Raw genomic sequence first — 25,919 nt, 5'->3', positions numbered from 1 at the left:
GGTAAAATTGTCTGCTGCAAAAGAAATTAAATACTTTCCCTGGAGCTTGTGGAAAGTTTAGCCTGAAGAAGGGCTGTTAAATGTCAAACGGTTCTGACAAACAATACAGATTTTCTTTCATAGGAAGACAACAAGACAAAAAAAAAGAAAAAGACAACAAAAAACATGAAGCTCTGGTTTTGAAAGTAGGGTTTTCTGTGTAGTTTGTGTTCAGTATAAAATGAAGAGTAGAAAACAAAAATGCAGTGAAATCAGCAGTACATGCTGTGTAAGCCAGCCAACAACAGTAGTTGCTTTTCTGAAGTGCTGGAAAAACACTAGTTTCATATCACTTCTAAAAGTATGCATAAAATACACTGGACAAACAAATAACACGTACAAGTAGATGTTGGCATGAAAAAACAAAAGTGTTCATGGTATTGCTACATTTATGAAGATAACTGAATGCTCTGTCACTGTTCCTTTCACACACAGGCCAACCCTGCCCATTCTGTCACTGGGCACTAGCACTAGCAAAACATTGCGTACATGCTCTTCGGTACTTTTAGCTTTATACAAAACATCTTTTGCAGAGTTGATGGGCCTTCAGGTGCACATTCAAGTCCAATCCTCCCCAGACCGCTTCTAAAGTAGCTAATGTACATCATAAATACAGTTATTGTTACATTTATAATGTATATATTATATTTGCGGATTCTTCGGGACACCTGATTGCTTATGTACATCATGTGCGCATTTGGTATAGATAGATTTCTTTCTAGATACTGTATCTAGTCATCCTTCCTCAGTTCACCCAATAATTGTACATCCATATATACACCTGGGGGAAATCAAACTTTATACTTTCCTTTCATCCATTTATTTCCAGCCTTGAAAACAGTGGCCAGCCACAAACGCATTTATCCATACCGATAAGTTCATGCTGAACATTACAATGTATTTACCAGGACAAAAATCAACTAATACCACTTTAACATAAAAAAAAGGAAAAAACCCAACAAAACAACATAAAAATCTTGTCAAAGATTTTCGTGTTATACATGAATTAAAAAAAAACAAAGTATTAAGGTACATGGATGCAGTCTTAAACAATTTACACACACAAACAATCCTCATACAGATAACCTAATTCATATTTGTGTAAATTCCTGTGTGTCAAGCACTACCTTAAAACACACAAAAATGACCCAAAGGGTATGTGACAGTAGGTTTCCTATAGACACACAATTATAGCACATAGATTTATACTGAACACAGTAATTAAGATAACATTGGAGACAAATTCGAAATACATCTATGAGTGACTTAATAAATCCATTCAGGTTGTTAATTTAACAGTCAAGAAGCCTTATTAAAATAAACGTCAGTACCTAAGGTTCAGTAAATACTTGGTTGATGAAGTGACATAACAGGTAACCCTGGTCAGGTAACTCTGGTCAAATATAAGGTCTATCAACAGAGGCTATTGTTCCAAAAGCAACTTTAAATACTTTTTTTTTTTGCTGATTTTGATCAACCCCATAAAGTAGTTTGTGTGTTCATGTAGGTTTTGTCTGGCTCCAGCCAGCTGCCTGTGATGTATTCATCAGCCAGACTTGGGTTCCAGCCAGCTACTTGTGACGTATTCATCAGCCAGACTTGGGCTCCAGCCAGCGGCCTGTGACGTATTCATCAGCCAGACTTGGGCTCCAGCCAGCTGCTTGTGATGTATTCATCAGCCAGACTTGGGCTCCAGCCAGCTACTTGTGATGTATTCATCAGCCAGACTTGGGCTCCAGCCAGCTGCTTGTGATGTATTCATCAGCCAGACTTGGGCTCCAGCCAGCTACTTGTGATGTATTCATCAGCCAGACTTGGGCTCCAGCCATCTAAGAACACATTCATAGTTTACGTACACAATACATATAAAATCCTTCTGAACTTAGACCTTCAGCTATTGCTTAGGAAACTGCGTTATACAACAAAATAGCCAGAGAAATTATCCATTGGAGAATTTCCAGTATTTCTGCATAGAATGAGTGCCCACATTGGAAAAAAAAAAGAGCTTAGACTGCACTGCCCTACAAAACATGCGTCTGATAGGACAAAAATTAAATTAACATTACTCCTGTCTGTGCTTGCTGCTGAGAAGAACCCTGTCTTTCCTGTTTACTACTGATCTGTGAGCAAAACACTATAATAGGCTTTCGCATTATCTCTTGGAAAATATACTTCATCCATTTTTACCACTTGTAAATAACATATATCTTATGAAACCTATGATCTGTTTATTTCTAAGCTAAACAGAAACAATTTAATAATATAATTCCAATGACAAAAGTGATATGTCAGCATAAAATTAAGTACTTGAAGTTTTTTGTCAGGCAGACCTAATCTGAGTTTAGGTAAGTAAGCAAATCTTATCAGTGTATTGCCTTATTGGGCACTAAAATGCAAACATGATACAAGGTGTACACAGTCTGTCCTTGTATACTTCCCAACCCTAACAAGAGCCAGCTAAAACAGCTTCCTACCTTCTAAAACGTTCAGGTGATGAACTCCACAGGACAGCCACTACACTGATTACAGTGTAATCAGTTAATTATCCCTGATAGCAGGCAGTACTAGAATATAAGGTCCAGGAAAGCTACATGTACAGTCAACAAACCAAGATCATTCCAAACACCAATGGGAAATTCTGTGAAATTTACCAAAATCATGTTAAGCTAACATTTACAGGGACAGGCAAATTCCCAGACAGTCAACATCTTCTAGGCTTTCTTAAGGCTATTTCTCGAGTCCTGTATTGCTCCATTGAAAATAAGTTTGACGTAGGATAGCTCTCACAATTAGCACTTAAAGTGGGACACTGTACAACATGACCAACTAGCAACAAGCGGCATCCTAACTTTCAATACATGTAAATGTACATTGCGTGAAATCCCACAAATAGACTAACAAATTATTACCTTTTCTGAAAATGGCAACAATTACAATCCATGGCAGTGTTAACTGCTTCTAAATAAACAATTCCATAGAATGACTACAAGTCAAAAAGGAGGAAACCGGGCAGACCCTGGCAGAAACCCACGACCATCCGCAGGTTGCTGGCAGACCTTCCCACTTACGGCCAGAGAGGAAGCCAGCATGAGCTGGACTTGAACTCACAGCGACAGCATTGGTGAGAGGTTCCTGGGTCATTACGCTGGGCTAGCGCACTAACCAACTGAGCCACAGAGGCCCCTCCCTAAAGTATAGGTTAACAAGGTATATGTATAGGCTGCTAGACATCTGGATGTACCAGTATGTAGCAGATCATCAAAATAGAAGCTGCCCTATAGTACAGGCTTTCAGACAAGCTTATTCAATTTACAATAGTCACCATACAGCAAAGTAACCACATTTAAGGTATTCAGAATAGAACACTACTGAACAGGTCAGCTGTATCCAGTTATCAACTTTTCTTGAAGTTTCAAGAATAAAAAAACACCCAGTTTCATGGCTTCATTTCACAAAATATCAAGCAGTCAGTTTCGATTCCTTCCACTTCTCCAATAAGCATGATATCAGCACTAAATCATTTAAACTCAGAAAAACCAACGAACTTGCAGACATATATCCCAAGGTGCATGGCACGACTGTCATTCAGGTTTTCGTCAGAAGTCTGCTCTCTGCTGGCATCTTGGTACACCATCCACAGTGAAGCTAGTTCTCTATTTACACTACTCGTACTACATAAGCCCACATACACAAACATAAGTATTTATAATAGATTACACAGTGTTGAAGTCTTTGATAATGCCTAGATTGGTTTGTACAATAGAGTCGTCACATATTTTTTCCTGAACCTGTGGGTAGCACTCAGTACCATAACACCATCCTGAAACATACAAAATGTCATTTACCTTTGTTGTGTACCCATAATAGGAATATAAAGAAACGAAAGTCCGGATATCAAATGGCCTAGAATGAACACATTACAGGTGTAGGTTGATGGCAAATTTAAAATTGCACGGAATGAACATTTCACATCAAGTACTTAATCTGCAGAAAATTTGGAAATATTTCGAAAAGCACCTGCATTTGCACAAACCTGCTGAAAAACTGTGGGTATCTTAATGCAGTCCAGTTCAGCGAATTTTGAAAATTAGCTAATGGGATTCACCAGCCCTCTACAAAGGGAAGCAAATCTTGTAACTCATGAAGACGAGAGTACCCTTGTACTACTTGTATAACACCACGCGGTACTCTGATTCGCAGTAACTTGTTATTTCTTCTGAAATCACACGTACTGTAGCTCTTGTTGGCAGTGGACAGTGCGGTTTCATGAGTTACAAGATTTGCTTCCTTTTGCAGAGGGCTGGAGAACAATCATCAACATGACACGATATTTTAGCACGGGGATCCACGAGTAATGGTAACATCACACCACCAATGGGATAATCTGTACAACTAAGGAAGTACTATAACGAATCTATTTGCTTTTTTATCCTAAAATTTTGATTCACTACAGGGGATAAGAATGATTCTGATTTAAAATCAAGGACACTTAAATTTACCAGAGTATATTTACTTAGTTACTTGATTGGAGTTTTATGCCATACACAAAACATTTCACTTATATGGCAGCAGTCCGCATTAGTTTGGTAGAGCCTGGGGGACACCTACAACCATCCGCAGGTTCCTCATTCAAAGTTGAGTTTGTGTAACCAGCAACAACAACAAAGCTATGGGGTATCAGTTTCTTCACTTTTCAAATAATTCACAATACTGTATTTGGCCTAAAGTTGAACATGTGAAAAAAAAGCAAGCAAAGACTTTAAATGACACTTTTGATGTCAAAATGTGTCACTTTAAATGAAATACATTTGGCCAAGGTCCACCAAGTGGCATTATCTCTCATGCCCCATTGGTTTCTTTATAAGCTTGATATAACAGTGTAAAATAGTACAAAAGACTTACCTTTATGGATAAGGCATATAAATGGTTTAACATAACATGGTTTGGTTCTGGTAATAAGGTGGGTTCACACTGAAAACAAGAACAACAACCTCACATCACCACAATCATTTCAACAGCAAATTATGACATATGACACCTTCATTATTTGTGAAAGATTGGTGTTTTTCATCATACACAAGCTATTTCACTTATGGTTCTCTCTAAATTGGTGATAACACATGGAGGATACCAGAGAAACAATGACAGCTAAACGTAGAAGATAGTTATTCATTTATTTGATTGGTGTTTTATGCCGTACTCAAGAATATTTCACTTATACGACGGCGGCCAGCATTATGGTGGGTGGAAACCGGGCACAGCCCGGGAGAAACCCACGAATGAATGATTATGGCTTAAGGCCACATCGGCAATGTTTCAGCCATGGCAAGGAAACCCACGACCATCCACGACTACTTATAAATGAATTTTTCTTTTTGAAAGAGTTGTGCTAAAAATCTCTCCAGTGTAACTCCATGGAGCAGAGAGAACTCTGTGAGAAAACAGCTTATCACCAGCGGTGTCTTATAAAGATGTACTTACGTGGACTGGAGTGTCCTTGTTTAATATAACCTGGAGTAGATGGGGAGGTAGTATTGGCGGACCGCTGTGCTTCTCATTGGGCCGCCGCATAGGAATTTCTTGACCATATTCCCCTGGGGGAGAACCAGACACTTCCGCTAAAAACAGGACCACAGAGAGTAAGCTACATGCGTGACATGATCTTAAACACTAATGATTACAGCCCATCTATGACTGAATTGGTAACAAAAATATGTGCCTTCCAACAACATCATGTGCACTGGGAAATGGTGGGAGGGAAAAAACGACATAGCTCCATGAATTAGAACTGGAAAACGTCTTATTTTTATCAGCTCTTCACTGCCCTTGAGAAACAGCATATGTTTTCCTTCCTCTAAAGGTTACTGTATCAATTTCATTGAGAGGTATTCATGTATGGTAAGCGACCTAAAGTTTCACATGTGAGCGTTTACTTTCGCATGATCTGAGTTGGCAGCAAGATGACAGAAGAGTGATTAGCCCACTGCCCATTACCCTGCACGGCACTTAGCAGCTCTGGTTGTAGACAAGGATCTTGGCTGTGAGCTTTTAATATGGGTGATCTTAAGTGTAGATCACCGTGTATCAGTATATATACGCCACCCTTAGTCCAAGGTCTCACGCTATCTCAAAGCATGACCATGCCAAACAAGGAATGTACATGCACAATGTCCACTGCAGACGAACAAATTATTCCGGTTAGGCCTACGTGGAAGTCACCTCACATTGTTATCTGGTTAACAATTTCTTTCTTTTCATTCGGAACTGTCCTGCTATTGCAGAAGAGTTCCCTTTTATGTGTTTCGCAAACCTCTCATCAAACACGGAAAACATACTTCACTTGAGGACGAGGTTTCTGAAAACTACCACGACTTACTTTTACCCCTTTTCCATAGCAGTGTGTGCGAGTTTGGCATATCGAGAGACAGGATTTGTTTGAGTTATCACATTAGCAGTTCGCACAACACTGTCACTGGCTTTATATCAAAATAAAATGCATGTTTTATGAGTTCCTGTAAACAGTTTTGCCGTGACATGATTTACACGTCGCCAGCGACAGAAAGGATTATTGTTTTGCCTTTCGCCAGCGAAAATCGCTTGATCGATGGGTAGACACATGGAAAATTCAAGACCTGCCATTGTAAGCGGATTGTATGTACATGTAGATAAAAACCAATCTGTATGACCAAAATTTCATCTGAGGGACTCTATTAAGTATTAAGTAAATTAAACATTTGTCTTTAAGAAATATGGACGGAAGCTGCAGTGGCGCAAACGCACATGTGTAGGTGTCGCTTTTATCACAGTATGACATCATCTCGTCTGCTGGTGGGCACAGTTTGCAAGTATTGATTCGCGGTAGGCTAAATTTTGCGGCAGCTTTGTATACAGGGAGCCTGCAGTTTACAAATGGACATTTGACGCTTAATCTCCAATTAGTTTTGGGGTTTTCCCCAAAATTCCCATTCATAAAATAACGATAATAAAACAATCAACCTGTTGCCAAGTGCATGTACTAAAATCACTATAATTAAAGCTGAGGAAAACATGAACTGTTAATGGTAGGAGCATAGACTAACTGCCCTGTGAAGCGTGGGCTTGTTTATTACATTCTTGAACTGTCAGTATAATCCTCTGACCACCCCTGATGCTCTTCCGCTCTTCGATAAGAACCACAATCAACGCAAAGAATCCTGGGATACACTTTCCAAGTCCCAGGGTGAAACTTTAGGTCATTTACTGTAGATAAAAAACATTGAAAAGGGACAAAAAGGGAGAAACGCCTAAAATTACTTAACACCTTGAACAATCAAATTCATTTTGGTTGGAGACAATGCTTACATGATCAGGTCTAGCGACTTATATCATATTAAACCTGATTTTTGTGCTGTAGAACATCATAACCTTTGTTCAAATGTTACAATGTTTCAACATCCAATCAAATGTTAAATCCAATTTTCACCACCCACTTTAGACATAAATTGTAGATTAGAATGAAGATTATTCAGATGGCACTGATTGGTCATTGGGGGGAGGTTCAACCAGAGCTTGGAACTGATTGCCAACTGGTTTATACTACAGTGTGTGTGTTAACATTTGAAAATCTGAATTTAATAACAGTAAATGACTACACACAAGATTTCACCCCAAAGAGTGCCCTTTCAGAAGCACATAAAACACTGCTTTTGGTGCCAAAACTTAAGTTTTTCCAGTAGGATATTATCCTGCTTAGTACGCTAATATCAAAAAACCTATTCTTAGATCCATAAAATTAACTGAATGAACTTAGTCAAGGGTACATTTTAGGCATTTATATATTTGGGGTCCTTAGGGGTACGAAAAATGGGGAAAAAACACTGTGTGAAGTAAAGATAAAGCTTTGCAATTTCATATGTTGAGACATGCATTAGAGTGAACTTATGACTTTAACGGTACCTTATCTATTGTACTTACCATGTTTTTTAGAGCTTGCTGCATTTTTACTGTCTATATCAAGTGCTTCAAAAACCTCGAAATCACTTTTTTTGACTTTCACAATATTGTTAAGAGTTCCTAAATCATTTGTGGCTGTTGGCTGAAAAAGACAAACCAAGGATTATGTTATGGAAATCCAGGGGATTCATTATTATAGCCTTCTTTAATGAGTTGGCAATCCTCATAACTGACACGGGTCAAAGGTCAATCTGCCCAGCCATACACATATTGTAATAAAACCAGAATCACATTCTATTTACATATAATGTTCATTCCTAAATACATAGCATTAAACACCAAATCCAATGAATACATAATCCTGAAGAAAATCCTGTTAATTCCCTTAATTAACAGTGAATTATGTATCATTTGCACACACATGCACATGTCAAATCAAATGAACATTGTCAATGTCACATTTCCCTGTTTTCATTCCAGAAAACTTACGGACAATGACAGCGCGGTTAATCATTCTCAGTGTTGCGTCCATCAGACTTTTCCAACAAATCAAAAAACTCAAATAATCTTTCAAAATGAAAATCAGTCTGTTTTGATTGTTTTGCATCCTGAAATTGCACTCCTTGTATTTCCTCCAAACAACATATAAGGTCTGTCACAAAAATTCTGAATATAGTACACACTAAAACCAGTCTATCCGTTGATAACCAATAATTCCCAGTGTTACAACAGTCAGTAGATGATTCAGAAATGACATCTGGTTGGCTGATCTGTTAGCAATCTTTCTTGTAACTGATGTTCTGTTTGTGTAACATCAATATTTGTCACTGGTTTACATTATCCACAGGCTACCCATGCCACAGTAATTTACCCATGAGCTGACTGTCATACATTCACGTTTCACTGCAAATCTAAGTATCTGTGATACTGTTTTTGTATCTGTTTTGTTTGCAGTTTCGTGGAGCTGATGTCATTTTTTAAGGTGTTATCCTTCCTTCCTGCATCAGGCAATGCTAGAGGAAAAAATCATGTTTAAATGGAAAGCAAAATGGTACAATATGTTATACTTCCAACCCCTGATAAGACGGACTACAGCCATCACAGCCACTGTGAGAGACACTTCACTTAAACGGCTATGTCCAACCCCTATTCCCTGGTAAGGCCGAATACAGCAGTCACAGCCAATGTGACAGACACTTCACCTTGACAGGTATGTCCTACCCCTAGTCCCTGGTATGGCCGAATACAACAGTCACAGCCACTGTGACAGACACCTCACCTTAACAGGTATGTCCTACCCCTAGCCCCTGGTAAGGCTGACTACAGCAGTCAAAGCCACTGTGACAGACACCTCACCTTAACAGGTATGTCCTACCCCTAGCCCCTGGTAAGGCTGACTACAGCAGTCACAGCCACAGTGACAGACACTTCACCTTAACAGGTATGTCCTACCCCTAGCCCCTGGTAAGGCCGAATACAGCAGTCACAGCCACAGTGACAGACACTTCACTTTAATTTTATACCCCTAACACATGGTAAGACAGAATGCGGCCATCACAGCCACTGTGACTCACCTCTGCAGCATTGTGTACCCACTGACCATCCACGTAAAACTTGTACTGATGATCCCCTTCTGGTAAATCTATTATTGTGTAAAATTCCCCTTGACTGAAAAACAAAACATTCATAGTCACATTTATAGTTTGCATGTCATAAAGAATACATGAATGCATGACTATGGCTTAACAGCACATCTGTAATATTTCAGTCATATCGTGGTGAATCTATCATCAAGAAATTGTAATTATATTATCATCGTATATTACAACAACATCTGCAACACATATTTTCCATGTGTTTTTTTCTGTATGTGCAGGCATTCTGCACTCAAAAATCTTGTTTTGAAATGCAGGTTATCAGTGAACTCACTCCCAGATTCTCTTCCTTTCAATAGCTTTGGATCACTATCAGATAAAAACTTACTGTATATTTTTTGTATATATACATGCATTCTAACTTTCTGGGGCGGGGTTCATCAAGTGTGATTTAGCAACTAATTTCCCAGATCACACTACACTCTATGCCAAAAGAGTTTCATCAAAGTTTACTATAAATAGGCACAATCCCTTAAACTTGAATGTGATTGTGATCTTTAAATCTCTATTTCATGAGTTTCAATTGTAACTACTTAAAATAAATCAATATGTATATGTACCCAAGAACTTAAATTATTACAAAATGGTCACTTCACAAAATGGTGATGAGCCCTTAGGCCACAGGAATCCCCTCAGACTCTGTCATCACACCAGAGAGACAAGGGTTATGCAAGCTCTACACTTTAAAATCAGATTTTTGTTGATGATGACTGGATTAAAGTTTGGCTCTTAATCAGTGATTCCAAGGCTTTTTATTATTGAAAATATGATCTTCTATAAACATTATGTCTTGGTGTAGTCACTCCACTGGAAGTTATCAAAACCACTTTGTCATTTGTTGTGAAAACATGTCTTTTCTGCACAATTTAATGTTGTTATATAGTTGTATCATGCCAACTGCTGATGTCAGTTGAAGAGTTTCCCTTGCAGAATGCTTTAAATGTAAACTTTGAAAGTAATTTGTTTTCAGGCGATGCATACACAAACCATCCCATACCAAAATATAGGATGCCTCTGTACCAAATGGTTAACAGGCATAGGTGGATGATAAATAATACCTTTGTTTTTAGTATCAAAGGTAGCTGACACACAAATAAATACACAGAAACAGGTTGCATGTACTTCATACCACATACATATTATGTTTATGTTTTAAATATGAAAATTAAACAAATATACATTTCTGATGAAGTATAGTTATACAGTGAGATCATAAAACAAAACTGAACGCTATTAAAAAGAAATACTAGTATGATTTCTGAGTCTGGACCAGTCCCAACTAGAAGGTGAGACAGTGTAGTGGGAGACGGTCCATTACCAACACCTTCCTCGAACCCCTTGTACACACGTACACAGCACAAACCAAGTCAGTAGCAGATGGCCTTTGTACATGGATGTGTGCAATGATCCAGCAGCCCTCACCAATGCGGTTGCTGCGAGTTCAAGTCCAGGTCTTTCGCCGTTTGTGGGAAGGTCTGCAGCCTGCGGATGGTCAAAGGTTTTCCCATGATCTGCCCATTTTCTTCCCACCATAATGCTGGCTGCCTTTTTATAAGTGAAATATACTTGAGTACAGTGTAAAACATCAATGAAATAAATAAGTACATGGATGCGTTCATACTCATTTAATATGTATAAAGTACAACAATAAACTCACCTCTTTACTAATGGTATTTTTGTTTTCCAGTTATTGAAGCTACCTCCTATAGCTACCTCTTTGCCACCCCCATCCCATTTGAAGACTGTAGGTAGGTTTTTGGAGGTCATCGGGGTGGGCCCTGGGGACAGGGTGTTGGCACGGGCACGCTGTAATGGTTCAAACTGGTTATCGTAATTCTGGCGAGTGGCATACTGGGGATGCAAACAGAAAACACAAACCACACTGAAAACACATTACACATCTATCCATGCCACAGCAAAGGCTAATTAATATGGGGTTATAACAAAAACTACCCAGGCAGCAATTCACTTTGGCAAAACTTTCTCAGCAAATATTGTCAGTTACACTTCAACGTACTTCAATAGTGCACTTTAGTATTTGCTCTTAAAGTTAAGTGAAATATAGCATGCCAGGGCCATGACAAGGGAGGTAACTACAGTACACTGTAACTAGGAATGTCACATACCATTAGAACGGACAATCAGATAACACAGTGAAAACACATAAAAAATTTTTAAAAAATAACAAAACAACAAGCTATCACAGTTAAACACGCCACTGGGGAAGACTTCAAGTCACCATCCACCAATAGATTCCACTGATGAAAATCAAATATATTGGTGATCAGTAAATGGATACCCAGGACAATTATGAAGTGTGCTAAATTTACAGCTACTGATATACATGTAAATGATCCATCACAAAAAGGTCCACAAAAAAAAAATATCTGCCTGTTCTCCACCTCAACATGAACCCATCTGTTTTCGTCTTAATGGCTTATTGTCAGAAACCATAATTTTTTGTTTTTGGGGAGTTTTCTTTGTTTTATAGACATCTCATTGCAGCCATCAACAAAATTCAATGCCCTGAGGAAATCTCGCCACGTATAATAGCAACATATCCTGACTTTTTTGTTAACTAAGTACGGACTGGAATGCCCTAAAATTAGAATACACGCAGAGGACCTGGTCAAACCAGCCCTCAGGTAACATTTAAACCCTATCTAGACATTTGTACACTACAATGAGAGCTAGGAGTGCAGAGCTATGCAGTCCACATTACAACATGTACAACATGCATACGTGTACAATGCCTGATCTCTGATACATAACTGATCGCAGCCCACTGATTAGGCTGTACACCTACATGAATGATACCCACATCGGAATTATATCTGTATGGCGCTATTTGTACGTATTTAATTTCAGTCACTTGCACATGGAATATCGGTCTTACCCATAAAACTGACCAGTAAATCTGCAACTTGATTTACGTACAAGCCCATGGTGGACTATCACTACACTAGCAATTACCTCCCAATCAGGTTTAACTCTATACCCTGCCAAACTAAAGACACAGTACACGTGGATCATTCTGACACACCATTGTCCACACAAATAACACACAATATATGCGTATTACACACTATGTTTCTCAATCACGACTGTACACTTTCCACTCACAGATAAATAAAGCTTGGGATACCTTCAAGAAATTTGGTTCCTAAAATTTACATCTTTTAAATTAGATATAGTTACATGACTATCGTAGCCTCACTCAAGATAGCTGCAAGGTTTTAGCTGCCATACTAGAGATAGCAGTTGAGATACATGGCTAGAGCACATGAAGCAGTTGTCATATGGTTAGAGCGGCCTTACTAGAAACCAGTAGTAACACAGAGTATATGTATGTTTAGCTTTACCTCAGATATGAGTAGTAACATGGCTGGAGTGGTCATACTAGAGATACCTGGCTAGAGTAGCAATATTTGAGATACCAGTTGTCACCTGCTTAGAGCAGTAATATTTGAGATAAAAGTAGTCACAGGGCTGGAGGAGCCTTAATAGATATACCAGTTGTCATCTGGTTAGAGTCACAATATTTGAGATTAAGTATTCACAAGGCCAGAGTTAGCTTACTAGAAAAGGCTACTGCAGCCAAAATGTAATGCACTTTAAGATACTCACATGTCTAATGATGCCAGAGTCAAGATAAAAGTAGATACAGTAAAGATGGCTAAAGGTATCTTTAGTAATCAAGATAATTACAGTAAATGGCTAATGTTGCTAAAAATTTATGAAAAGAATAATGAAAGTCTGCAAGATCATTCAAACTGTGTCAGTATTTACCCACAAAATGGAAACAGAAGTTTACAATGTATCAAAAGAACACTGTCCAAATCCACTGATTACAGTTTCTGGAAGACATAAGAGCCACCACTGGAAGAATTCATAAGCTTGATTTACTTGACGCTGACCATTAAGATGTTTGTATTGTGTTTGAATCTGTTCTCCACAAGTCAGGTCAGATCACTAGCCCTTGACCTATGCAGTCTTGTGTTCAAACACACACTCTGATTTGCTTTGGCTGCAGGAAGTGTGTCCAGAGCTGTGTCTGAGACTGGGTTGTCAAGTACATGTATACCCAAGATTTTACCAACTGAATGTCATTACTTCAACTGACAACTGAGTTTTGAGCTGTGCCCCCTTCAAGTATACACCATACACAATGTCTGTACATCTGACCATTTGTTTCAAAATGAGATAACACATCACTCACCATCCTGTTATTAATAATTTCCAATTTTGCAATGGATAGTCATTTACAGAGAAAAGCCTGAAAGTTACCAAAGTGAGTGAGTTTTCAAAGTCATCCTAACACCATGAAGCAAACAGGAAAGTGATGATTCTTGATAAACAATACATCAAAGCATAGTGGTAGAAATTCTGAGAAAATCCCTGTGCAAATGTTCATGGGGTTTTCACCTGGAGTATAAAACTCACCTAAAATATTCTATTTGCCTAAGAAAGAGCAGTCACATTTTTGCACCACTTCGCCAATGTATTATAAAACCACAGTGAAGAAATGGCTCAGAGTTTTGAGGATAGAAGCGCTAACTTTTCCTCCCGAAAGCAGCCTGGGGCTGTACATGCAGGTATGTCAGCAAGCAATTTAGCTTTTAAAACACCTCAATCATCTTCAGCAAACAACATTTTTTTTTCCTCAGCCTATTTTATAAGCCCTTAAGTTATACCTGCACTTGTGCATGAACCTGGCCATTTCAGAAGTTACATTTATGTGTGGCATTTAGATGAACGTCTTACACATGTACATGTATATGTTAATACACAAGTATATGTATGTATTGTTATTTTGAGGTTATGTGTCTGGAACAGTTTCTGTACCTAGTCACTCATCAAGCTTAACGTTGTCATGCCAAATAGTCTATAAACTGGATCTACAACAGTTACATGTATATGTACTGTGTATAATGTATTAGCATGTTGGATCTAATGTTATGTAAATGTACTTTTGATAACAAGTTTGTCAAAAGCTCATAAAAGTTTTGCACTTGACACAGGATTTAACGCAGTAATAAAACCATGTAACACATGCACCCTATAAATGTGTTATTACCTTTTCGTCATGTTCATAACACTTGTGTGAGAGTTTACTAGATATCTTTAGTCACCCTGAGAGTAACACAATACTAAGATACATGTACTTCGTGTAGGTTACATGTTTAACATACCATCAGGCTACTGCATGGATGTAATCAGCAGTTAGCAAATCAGTTATGTCAACTGGCGGCCAATAAGATCCCTTTACACAGCACAAATTTTCAATGCACTGAACTGCGGGCCTATAGTGCTGAGCCAGATGGTCGCTGCTCAGCATTAAGTCCCAATGCAGCTGCACTATGCCTGGTATGACAACAGTATGGCATTGTGAGGTTAACACCAAATACAAATACCATCATACCATGCTGCTGATGCACAGGGGTTATGTAAACCACATACTCATGCTGAACAGCTGTTTCAAAGCACTGTTCCCGCTTCCCCTCCTTTTTTTTTGTTCAAATTCTGTGCAATTGCCCGAGTACATTATATCAGTTTAATAGTATTGAAGTGTAAAATAAATTGGATTTGTCCTCTTACATAATAAAAATAGCATGAAACCAACTGTTCAACCAATCATTGATGACAACCAATGAAGCCAAATTTTCCATACGCCTTAAACACTGGCTAACATGTAGACATATGGTGAGAACAATGGGGCATATAGCCTTCAGCACAAGCACTCATTACATGGATATTATAAGAGGATTACAGAGGATAAACATGAATATCAGATTAATGATGCGGAAATGCCAATCTGATAAAACCTGCTGACTGCATCGCGAGCTACGTGAAACTTAGAGAAACTCAGCATGGGATAATTAATTCTTTGAGAAAGAAGTCACATTAGCAAAGTCACTATCATCAGAATAGAGCAACACGTAATGAATAGAATCCAAAGATACAACCTAGAGAATTTCTGCAATCCTTTGCTCTTTTACATTTGGAAATTAACCTTTTGATGAATTTGTGCAGGACCTGTTTACAAGGAAATACTGTTGGAAAAAATTCACACGCATTAGTATTAATGAAAATATGTCTTACATAAATATTCTGTAAACCTTCTTTCTTAATAGCTTAGCAGGACCTGAGAATCTTGCGACAAAAATATCTCTTTAAGGGCATAGTTTCAGGCAGTACGAAATTGAAAATTTTTAAAATGTCAGGAAAATGATACTGTAACAAAGAAAAGAAAATGTATTTATGGCGTTGGTGTCTAAAAAGAAAAGTAGCCTTTCTCATGCAATTTATGAAAAGAGACTCTCATTATAATTTATACTCTAAAACAGATTTTAAACGAAATTGTATTTACATCTCAGCTACAACAGCTGCTCCAAAATCTGAACTCAGGTATACATGTATGGACTGGTCAAAAACTAATTTGTTACTCTAGGTTTCCAACATGTACATGTAAACAGAACAGCTGATTCTACGTCAAAACACTGGGTATATACCACAATGGGGCAATGGATCATATTCAAACAAGTAGCAGTCATTCATGTTATATCCATTTCTCCTCTCCGGCTGTACGTGGGAAGGTCTGTCAGCAACCTGCGGATGGTCGTGGGTTTCCACCGGGCTCTGCCCGGTTTCCTCCCACCATAATGCTGGCGGCCGTTGTATAAGTGAAATATTCTTGAGTACGGCGTAAAACACCAATCAAATAAATAAATAAATAAATATATCCATTTCAAAATTAGTGAAGATGAAAAAACATCTGAAAACACAAATTTTGATCCAATGATCAAGTGCAGACTCTTTGAGTGATTTTCACCTGCAATCTAATTACAGCAGCAGAAACACCCAAATTAGAGTTTACTTTGCCATCAAAATGGTCGTTTGTTGTTGTCATGGTATGTAAGTTTGTTGCCAGTAGAGATCAAAATAGAGGTGGTGGTACATGTGGTGTTGGTTTATTCCTTTTAATGTCTATGTACATCGGCTTGGTTGATCAATTGCTTCAAATCAAATCCTTCTACCATTATGCATTTCTTTGAATGTCTATGTACATTAGCTGTGTTGATGTTGGCTTGTAATCAATAACTTTAACTCTTCACTCTTTTTTTTTTGTCAATGTACATGTAGGTCAGTCTGGATCATCAAGTGCTTTGGATTCAGTACTCCAATTATGTGAAACTAAATTTACAGAACCTTCAAACACTTAATATCCAGTAGTTACTAGCATAGTAATAGCATAGTATGTCTTGACTATATAAACTGAACATCTAGTGAGGCTTATCAGCGATATGAGTATAGCTATGTGGTATCTGTTTGTTCCATCGCCCTTACTTTTAGCCCCCTCATGTAAGGCTTGGGGTGTTGAGTTTATTCAACTTAAGCCATACAGGGGAAAAGTCAGCAATCAACTCATTCACAGGTTACTGAAATGAGGTCCAGGTTTTTGTTGTTAAGTTTTTTTTCTTTCTCTTTTAGTTTTTTCTTTAAGTTCAAAATAAGCCCAGTCAGCACCTGAGCTTAAGTTTAAAAATCAGAAAGCCCATTAACACCCATATTAAATGACTGTACTTGGCCTCTCTGATTCTCCTGAGGGAGGGAGACAGAACAGCCCTCCAGCTTCTTGCATAATATCTGTAACAAAAGTTGCCGATGTAGCTAAGTTGTATGGTGACAGCACACCATACCAAGCTCGGGTGTACCACAGAGACCTACATGTAGCCTAATGCTAACTCTACTGTCATCCCACATCAATAACCTGCAGCATAGGTGGCTGTGGCAAATGACAACATAGTACACATTAACACAGGTAGTGTCAATGACCTAGAATGACAACAACCTGAATAAGTAAGAGCTACACATGTAGTACAATACTAGGCAGGTAACACGCTTATAAATGTATTCAATCACACAACTCTACCTCAGTCTGTATAATATCATCCTTCATCTGGTTCAATATTTTGTCTAACTCCCTGTCTCGATCATCCAACTCCATGTTTTCTGTAAGGTCTGGCGGGTCAGCCACCGGACAGCTCTCCACACTCGCTGATTCTCCCATTCTATCTACATGAAAACTAAGACAGCCCACACTAAGCCGCACTGTTTATGTCTGCCTACACAAGCTGACCTTGAACTCTACACAGGAAGGTCACCATAACCAAGAGGTCAATACTACAAACACCCACACCCCTACACATCAGAATGAGCCAAGCCATTGACATAACCTGACCATATGTTTCAGGGTCATCTTGTGGTGAGGTCAGTATGTTCCACACTGATCAACATAGCCTTTTCATCCTCCAGGCCAATTCAATCATTGGGCGAAGATATTAATAGACCAACAAAAGCAAGCTACTAAACTTAACTTAATCAAAATATACTGATTGGAAGAAAAGATTTTCCATAAATGTATAGAAGATGATATTTTGTTGAAAACCCTAAATATCAGTTCCTTCTAGATTAATAATACTGAAATAATAATAACTGAACTGTAAAGGTCTAACAACAATCAATCGATAGCGTCTTGTAGTGAGTTAAGCATGAACAAGAATGATAAACGTTTGCCAGTAATAAAAGTATTTAGAAATGTATAAATTAGACAAATTTTTAAACATTAGTTGTGTACAATCAGTCTGATATTTTGTCTTCCAAATTATAAATGTCACAAAGTTTATTTTAAACCTTCAGACAAAATACCCAGGTAAAGCGCATTCATATTAAATGTGTTTCCACTTTTAATATCAACGGATGTGACTGACCATAAAAAATACAAACATGACATGACATGGCAGCTCACTTAGTGGCTCAGGGAGCAACAAGTACAATTCAGATTCAATCTTCATCTGTTCTGTAATATGTTAATCATTGCAAATAGAAGGCATTATGATTTCCCAACTCCTGGTCACACCATAAGGGATTCAGAATTTGAGAGACATTGCATGAAATCTATAAATTCCTTGTGTAACAGATCTGTAATAAGCAAGGATGAAGGTGCCCTCAGAAACACCATTACAGGTGTGCAGGTATTGCCGTTTTAGGGGTGGGGGGGTGGGGGGGGGGGGGGGGGGGGGGGGGGTGGGTGGGGGGCGAGTATGGTCAGGTGCAGACCCCTCTGCAGGGATGAAAAAAAAACATCATAAAAAATCAGAGGCATACGAGACAATGAAAATGACTGCTTCGGTGCCCTAATGGTTAGAGCGTTCGCCTTGAGGTCGGGAGATCGGGGGTCAAACCCAGGTCAGGTTATAGTAAAGACTTTAAAAATGGTACCTGCGGCTGCCTCCCTTTACGCTCAGCACTGAAAGGTTACAGCAAGGAAACATGACTGGTTGGCCCCGTGTCAATATAATGTGACTTGTGGGGTGTCTTTGGCATGATACTTCAGTGGCAGAAGCACATGGCGCCATGGACTCGCCCTGCCACAAGAAGACACAGAATATGTACACACACCTAATGACTCCTCCGCGTCATACTGACTGAAAAATTCCTAGGTACGATGTAAAACTCCAAGAATAAATATATACATACAAAGAAAATGAAGGGAGGACTCAAAGTGTAGAAAATAAATACTGGAAAACAAAGAATTATTTCTAAGGATGTCTAAATTAAGTTTGATACCTAAGATACCCATGTTACTATGTTGGTTTCCTTCAAGGTGTTAACATTTTTACAGCAATCCATAAGACAACCAAATAAGTAGAAACATAACTTTAAGTTCTATACAAAAATATGTAATGTCCGCACATATCTATTGTAGATTCTACTGCTTAAATTAACCGTTCTAGAAATGGTATCACTATTCCTAAATCCTTCTGATGACCCAAAAGCTTCTGGTGCTGTTAGCCTCACCTTAGATGCGCTTGAACAGTCCACCCCATTTCAACAGTCCTGGAGATGGCTGTGCATGTTCAAGCTTTCCTTAAGAACATTTCCCTCAAGGTAGTGATTATAGGCAACCCTTCATTAGTTCTGCCTGATGGGTCAGTTTTCCAGTATGATGGCATTCCTAACACAGTATGAATTTATGTACAACCTTTTAAACATGCTCAAATTACTGGATGTATTGATCGGCTATTATTTATTTCGTAAATAATGCTAAATCTGCATACCAGCCTGACATATACAAGGTATTATATCACTAGTTTCACATCAGAGAGAGACAGTGGAGGAACCAGTTTTTAATGTTAAAGTAGTACTTTAGTAGTCAGATATTCAACAGACGTGGAGAAGTATAATTAACCTTGGAACATAATACACACAACTGTAATCTTGAACTTACTTAATACTGATGTCAGTGGAGGAAGGAAGACAACTCCCAAGACAAGTCACAAGGCTCCAATGAACATAACTGCTTTCTTGATTCAGTCATTTATCATACATCCACATGTAAGTGTAATAAATTGCTAACCCGAGAGCCACTTCTGTTCTAAATAATCCAGAATCTGCCAAAGCCATAAATATCTGTTAACTGGTTAATCTTTACCCCCTAATGCAGGCAAATGTGGTAAATTCGTCTGATCAACTGACATGGTTGCACCATCTGACACACAGTTGCAACAAATACATGATGTTCTTTCATTCCAAAAGAATGTAACAACATAAAATATAACAATGTTGAGGCCAGCAGAGACAGTAAAGAGACAAAATACAACAATATAGATACATGACAAGTTGCACATCTGTGCCAGTCAAATACCCATAAGGGTATTCTTATAAAGTTTCAATAATACAGCACCATGGACAAGCTCACCAAAATGACTTGTCAGTGTGCTAGTTTAAAAAAAATCATGTTACTATCTTTCAACTTTTTAGTAGTTAGAATTAAATTTTACCTGACAATGTTGGATTACAGTTAAGACCCCATTAAAAAACATTACTTGCTTACAATCACAAACCTCATGAAAAACCAGGCGGGCCGCCCATTCCATGTTTTTTGGTTTTTTGCTTTAGTTTTTGAGACACATGGTCAGTGAAAAAGAATAAATGCGTTAGTTTTGGTCGACAGTGGGTTTAGATGTGAGGAAAAATAAATCAATTAATCAATCATTGACATACATGTACACGAATCTGCACTCAGTCCTTTAACCTCAAGATTACAACCTATAAAAATGATTTTACTCACCACAACAAAAATAAAATATTTTAAAAAACTGTCCAGCATATGAATTCAAGACAGACACTGATGGAAAACAAGAATGTTTTTAAATAAGGCCTTTATGACATGGGTATCTAATGTTATCTGCAACATTAATCTCACCAGTAAATATTCAAGTTCACTGAAGCTTGAAGAGCTACATTGTCTGTACTTAGGCCTACCTCAGATAATATTTCTATCAGGTTGGTCTGATGAGCTTGTAAAGTAACACAGACAAATCACATGAGATTTCTCTCTTAACAGTGATTCCACACACTTAAAGCAATAATACCTCATACAACAACTTACATGCTGATAGACAAGATAACAATAACAATTACAAAATGAAGCAGAGGGTAGCGGTCAATGCTATCATGCCATATGGCCATCTACAAAACGAGCAAAATTAATTTCCTTGCGCGATAGTGACAGAAGCATAGGTAGAAAATAGTCCTAAAGGCTGTTTGTTCAAACACCAATGTAGTCCTGTATAATATACCAAATTAAGATCTTCCAGTTAATATCAGATTTGTACCAGCCCTATTTATAGAGTTCAATTGACTTAGTTTGCAACCTGCATTATAAATTTTATAAACTTTATTTGGGCTATTCTAAAATAATAGGGTCAAAGTTGACTGGATTTGCACTGATTGATTTTACCAAAAAATCTCTGGTATATTCCCTTTAATGCCTTTGAATACTAAAATGGGTCAAATGAAAGAGCTACATTTGTACTGTGTGTATGTATACAGTCACAATCACCCTACACCTCACAACAATATACATGACAATGTACCCCGCTAAAATGCCTACTTTCCACAGCCCTACCCATGGCATATCAACAACACTGCATGTACAGCACCATACTGTACACTGCGTTGGTTACCCTGAGTTTCCTGGTGTGTCAACTTCCAGCATTGAAAAAACAATGAAGACTGTATGCATGTTTCAGAGTTAGAGGAAATGTAAGTAAAATGTAACTGAGCATGAAGCAAATACATGCAGGGAGTGTCCGGAAGTGGCAATGTTGTGAAATGATCTTTTAACTCTGATACTCTTTTTCTGATATTAACAAGTATCTCATTACTCCATACTGAAACATCATCTGAATGTGCATGCAATCCTTCGACAGTATTCTTCTCCTCTTCAGTCTAAACTTGAGGCCTTTACAAAAACAACTAAAACCCTGGCGTACACACATATGGCAACTATTGAAATATGCATGACAGTTGACTGGGGAGAAACCAATCAACCCTCATAAAACAGCCTTACTCCAATGTTGTTTTAGGGTTTTGGATAGATCTTTTCTCCATGTGGATTTCTTTAAAATCCCTATATTTTCCATCACCTAGAAATATTGATAGCTTCAGGTGACACCAAAGAAAGATTTTTTTTAGGACGCTCGTACTCTTCCCACTATAATAGTTTGCATAGCATATTCAAGCAAGCACATCGTTTTGTTTTTATACTGTTACCAATACATCTATTTGCTTGTTGTCACATCATCCTGAGAATTACAACTGTTCCTATGCTGAACTACACAGGCTATAGGATATATACATATATATATGTATATGTATAAATATGTGTACAAGTCGTCATGTTTGACACGGTTTCTCACTACTTCTCAACAGCATGTGGTGTTTGCAAAACTAACTACTTGAGGTATGGCTGCAGACTGCAGATCTGCAGACAGCATTTGTCCTTCAGCTGTCGCACATACATGTAGCCATAGGTAATACATCAGTCACTCTTCACAACCTGATAATTCACTTTCCCCATAAGCACGTTAAAACATACACTACAGAAGCTATTGATACATGAAAAGAATGTAAATACTGTACAGGCCTGCTGAAGACATACAGATTTTCCTGTGTGTTGCACGGCTAGTCATTCATCAGGTCACAGACCATACAATAGCAGTCTGAGCTGAAGTCAGCATGGGTACATACAGCCATTTATCACATGACATATTAGATCCTGCTAAATGTTTACCTGTTCTTTATTGGGAGTGGCAACTGTCACTAAGCACATCATGTAACTGAGACGGACACACCTGTCAGGAGTACCACACAGGAATCTGCTAATTTTGGATATTTAATCAGTGATCCATCACCCATGTCGCTTTAATTCTGAGCTCTCACAATGTCCTGCCCTGTCAGTTCAAGCACATGTATGTATGACAACTGGTTTCTTGGTATTTTTTAGGTCTGGGCGGATGTATGTGTCCTAATTACATCACCTGCCAATTAGTCATGACCATGACAGGTTAATTTCATTATTTCTTGTTTTTGTTCGGTTGTGTTTAGATGGGTTTTTTTTTCTAGTGTTTTTACCACAATCACTAAGTTTATTCACACATGACATAGTTCAAAACTTGACACCCATAAATATCTTGAAACGTTGTGTAATGAAAGCTGCACATACAAACCAATTGCCAGGAATGATGATACAAAATGAAGTCAAGCCTATGTTGCCCAGATAACGTTGTTTTAACCACTTCACCTTAAAATCAATCTGGAATATATACCCCGAAGAATATTACGACTTTGGTCTATATTTTAAATTTGATCACAAATTTTTAACTCCAATATGGCAGCAAACCAAGCGACTAATATTGCTCTCTTTTAGTTTCCTAGTATAACTCTTACCTTCCTACAATATATTAAAATGTCAGATTCCAACAAGCTGTTAGAACCCCTAAAATGATAAATCAGCTTTGGAATCCAATTCCCCTACAGATGAAGTTTAGCAAATGATCTGATGTCTGATTTTAGCTCTTTCTATTTCCATCCCAAATCTACCATCTTGAAGTTTTCGCTACTCATTTCTTTGTCTTCCAGAATGTTTGCTTAACGATGGTCAACTAATTCAATGAAATGTACTGAGAAATGTTTAAAGTTGTTGAATGTAAAGTAAATTTTTCAGATGTTTGCGTACATAGTATCTGATATATTTGTAAAAGAGTGCACCGTCATAATCTATCCACCTCCAGTCCTAAATATACAACATTTACCAAAGCTACAGATAGGACTGACAACAACCTAACTGAAACACAATTGTCTTCAGAGGTTGAGATTCCTCATCTGACATTCATTTTTCTTTACAGCTTAAATGATTTATGTTTACAGCTGCTGTAAGACTTCACACTCCACTGACAACTGTTGTATGAAGAATAGACCACATTCAGAATGCTGTTCTGCTGGGTTACAAAGGCAGAATTAATCTTTTTCCTAACAATGAATAGGCCTATTATATTTTCACACTTAACTTCATTCTTCTGTCTACCATACTTAATGAGTGACCAAAAAGGACGTCAGCCTCAACAAAAAGCGCTGTCAAGATATACATCATACAGGCTATGGTTAGCTGCATGTATATGCAAACAGATTCAGCACAATTCCTCAGCATAAATTTATACAGAAATAAGAGTAAGTTTGTCCCACCCCATCCCCTCTGCTGGCATAATAACACAAAAAACAAGGTAGCACTTCATGACAATAGTGACTATCAGCCGAAAGATCAAATTCCCAGTGGTATATAGCATTACTGACAGTTATATGTGACATATGGCACCTATAGCTCAATTACCTATAGCTTCCAAGTGAAACTTGCAAAGACCTTTATAAGGTGAGTGATCTTGTCTATAACACAGGAGAGTTGACATTAGACTTGAAGGTTTCCTACAGTGTGTACACAGTACTAATAGTGGTACAAAGTCCTAGTACATTTAAGGTTACGATATCGCATGCTGGTTGAATATCTGCTCATTAATATACGGAAACACAGAAAGCAAAGACTCAAAAACAAACACTTCGTATTGCCATTCGCATTCACTCGTTTGTTCTCAATTCCAAACACATTCCATTCATAACCTAAATAGTCACCATATATTAATAATTTAAAAGAAGACGTGCATACCTTGAATGCCCCCGCCTCGAAGTTGTCGGAACTGTCATCCAGGGATGGTTGGGCGTAAAGGGTCATGGAAGGACCACTGTCTTCCCCAGATATCTGTCTTGTTTTACCTGATGTACTGTTACCCATTTTTGAGACTTAACGAAAAAAACACAAATAAATCCAGAAATATCAATCAAAAACCAACCAAACTGTAACAAACGTTACGTGCGATCAGTCACAGTGTCAATTTCACTTCTGACAATAATGTTTTCAAACTGATGTTTTATCTGCCAACACGCATAGTTCCTTTCAATTCTAGTCGGAATGACATCGATATACCTTATTCTTCACGAGGATAAGGGTCCTGATGCAATCTATACAGTTAGTCACGTCAAATAAACAAACATACCACTCGACACATGTCCCTCAATCTCGCATAAACAACTATGGCGAATAAGATGCCTCACCGCGCATGTTCGCAGGGAGGATCTTGGGAAGGATCAGAAGAGTCTAAATAAAATAGGTCACATGGGGGACTTTCGGATGATCGTCAAACACAGCGTGTGTCGAAGATAAATATGCGTGAACTCCTGCTTGTAGCCAGATAAATATGCACCAGTCCCCGCTGTAATAGGCCCAGAGAACGTCAATGCTAATATTATACCTGGTATACACAATATCCAACAGGTGAAGACCCCAGGTTGAGAGACAATGGAAGTTTGAAACGTGGCCGAACATTTGGCTGTAAATCAACGCAACGAAGTATTTTAATATTCAAGTTCATCTGAACGACTTACATGTGGGCCATACATATAATAACACCAAGTAGACGGGAAATTCGAGCTGCATGACTGCGGTGCATTGTATGTACACGACTGTATTCTGTTGTTCACTGTTTTCGCTCATTGATGTGTAAATATATAACCTATTTTTACGCTTCCACCCTTCGTTACTACATGAAGACTATACCTCTCATATATGGGTGTATACATTTATACGCCAATGTGTGTTTTTTTTGCTCGAAAATATTTCAGTTTATCGACTCGAATGACAGCAAGTCTGGAGTCGAGTTCAAACCCAACTTCACTGAATACCTGATTGTTTCTGCGGAATAAGTCAGAAGATATGTTTAAATTTGTAGTTTCTAAAGTACATTCAGAAAGAATTGTTTAACCAAAGAACCATTTTCCACCACCCATGAACCTGAGAACCATCACATTTGCATGCTGTAAAAGCTGTAACAGCTT

The 25,919-nt window shown here is 38.1% G+C and overlaps 1 protein-coding gene across 7 annotated transcripts; it reads right to left on the bottom strand.

Annotated features, from left to right (window-relative positions):
• Nucleotides 1–174: 174 nt before the first annotated feature.
• Nucleotides 175–25,117, bottom strand: LOC135466520 (5'-AMP-activated protein kinase subunit beta-2-like). Of its 7 annotated transcripts, none has more exons than XR_010444125.1 (8): nucleotides 17,560–18,417; nucleotides 11,284–11,477; nucleotides 9,546–9,639; nucleotides 7,993–8,113; nucleotides 5,521–5,657; nucleotides 4,942–5,010; nucleotides 2,227–3,859; nucleotides 175–2,195 (listed from the first exon to the last, which is right to left on the bottom strand). XR_010444125.1 is itself a non-coding variant. In XM_064744045.1 (8 exons), the coding sequence occupies exons 2-8, from the start codon at nucleotides 24,817–24,819 to the stop codon at nucleotides 3,782–3,784; spliced, it is 819 nt and encodes a 272-aa protein (XP_064600115.1). In that variant the 5' UTR covers nucleotides 24,820–24,827; nucleotides 25,012–25,117; the 3' UTR covers nucleotides 175–3,781. The 7 variants fall into 7 exon arrangements, 6 of the variants coding, with proteins under 6 accessions (XP_064600115.1, XP_064600116.1, XP_064600119.1 ...); XM_064744045.1 differs by lacking the exon at nucleotides 17,560–18,417 and adding exons at nucleotides 24,694–24,827; nucleotides 25,012–25,117 and having other exon boundaries at nucleotides 175–3,859; XM_064744046.1 differs by lacking the exon at nucleotides 17,560–18,417 and adding exons at nucleotides 24,694–24,827; nucleotides 25,082–25,095 and having other exon boundaries at nucleotides 175–3,859.
• Nucleotides 25,118–25,919: the final 802 nt, after the last annotated feature.

The sequence above is a fragment of the Liolophura sinensis genome, chromosome 6 (genome assembly GCF_032854445.1).
Source record: "Liolophura sinensis isolate JHLJ2023 chromosome 6, CUHK_Ljap_v2, whole genome shotgun sequence".
In the NCBI taxonomy this organism is placed as follows: domain Eukaryota; kingdom Metazoa; phylum Mollusca; class Polyplacophora; order Chitonida; family Chitonidae; genus Liolophura; species Liolophura sinensis.
The sequence above is the reverse complement of the archived record's forward strand: the minus strand, read 5'-3'. Positions and strand labels throughout refer to the sequence as shown.

Excerpts from the sequence above, each read along its gene's own strand:
- LOC135466520 (XM_064744044.1), bottom strand. The coding sequence starts at position 17,697 with ATGGGAGAATCAGCGAGTGTGGAGAGCTGTCCGGTGGCTGACCCGCCA. Across the intron at positions 11,478-17,559 it reads ATGATATTATACAGACTGAG|TATGCCACTCGCCAGAATTA; the intron begins GTAGAGTTGTGT and ends TTGCATCCCCAG. Across the intron at positions 5,011-5,520 it reads ACAAGGACACTCCAGTCCAC|TGTGAACCCACCTTATTACC; the intron begins GTAAGTACATCT and ends TCTTGTTTTCAG.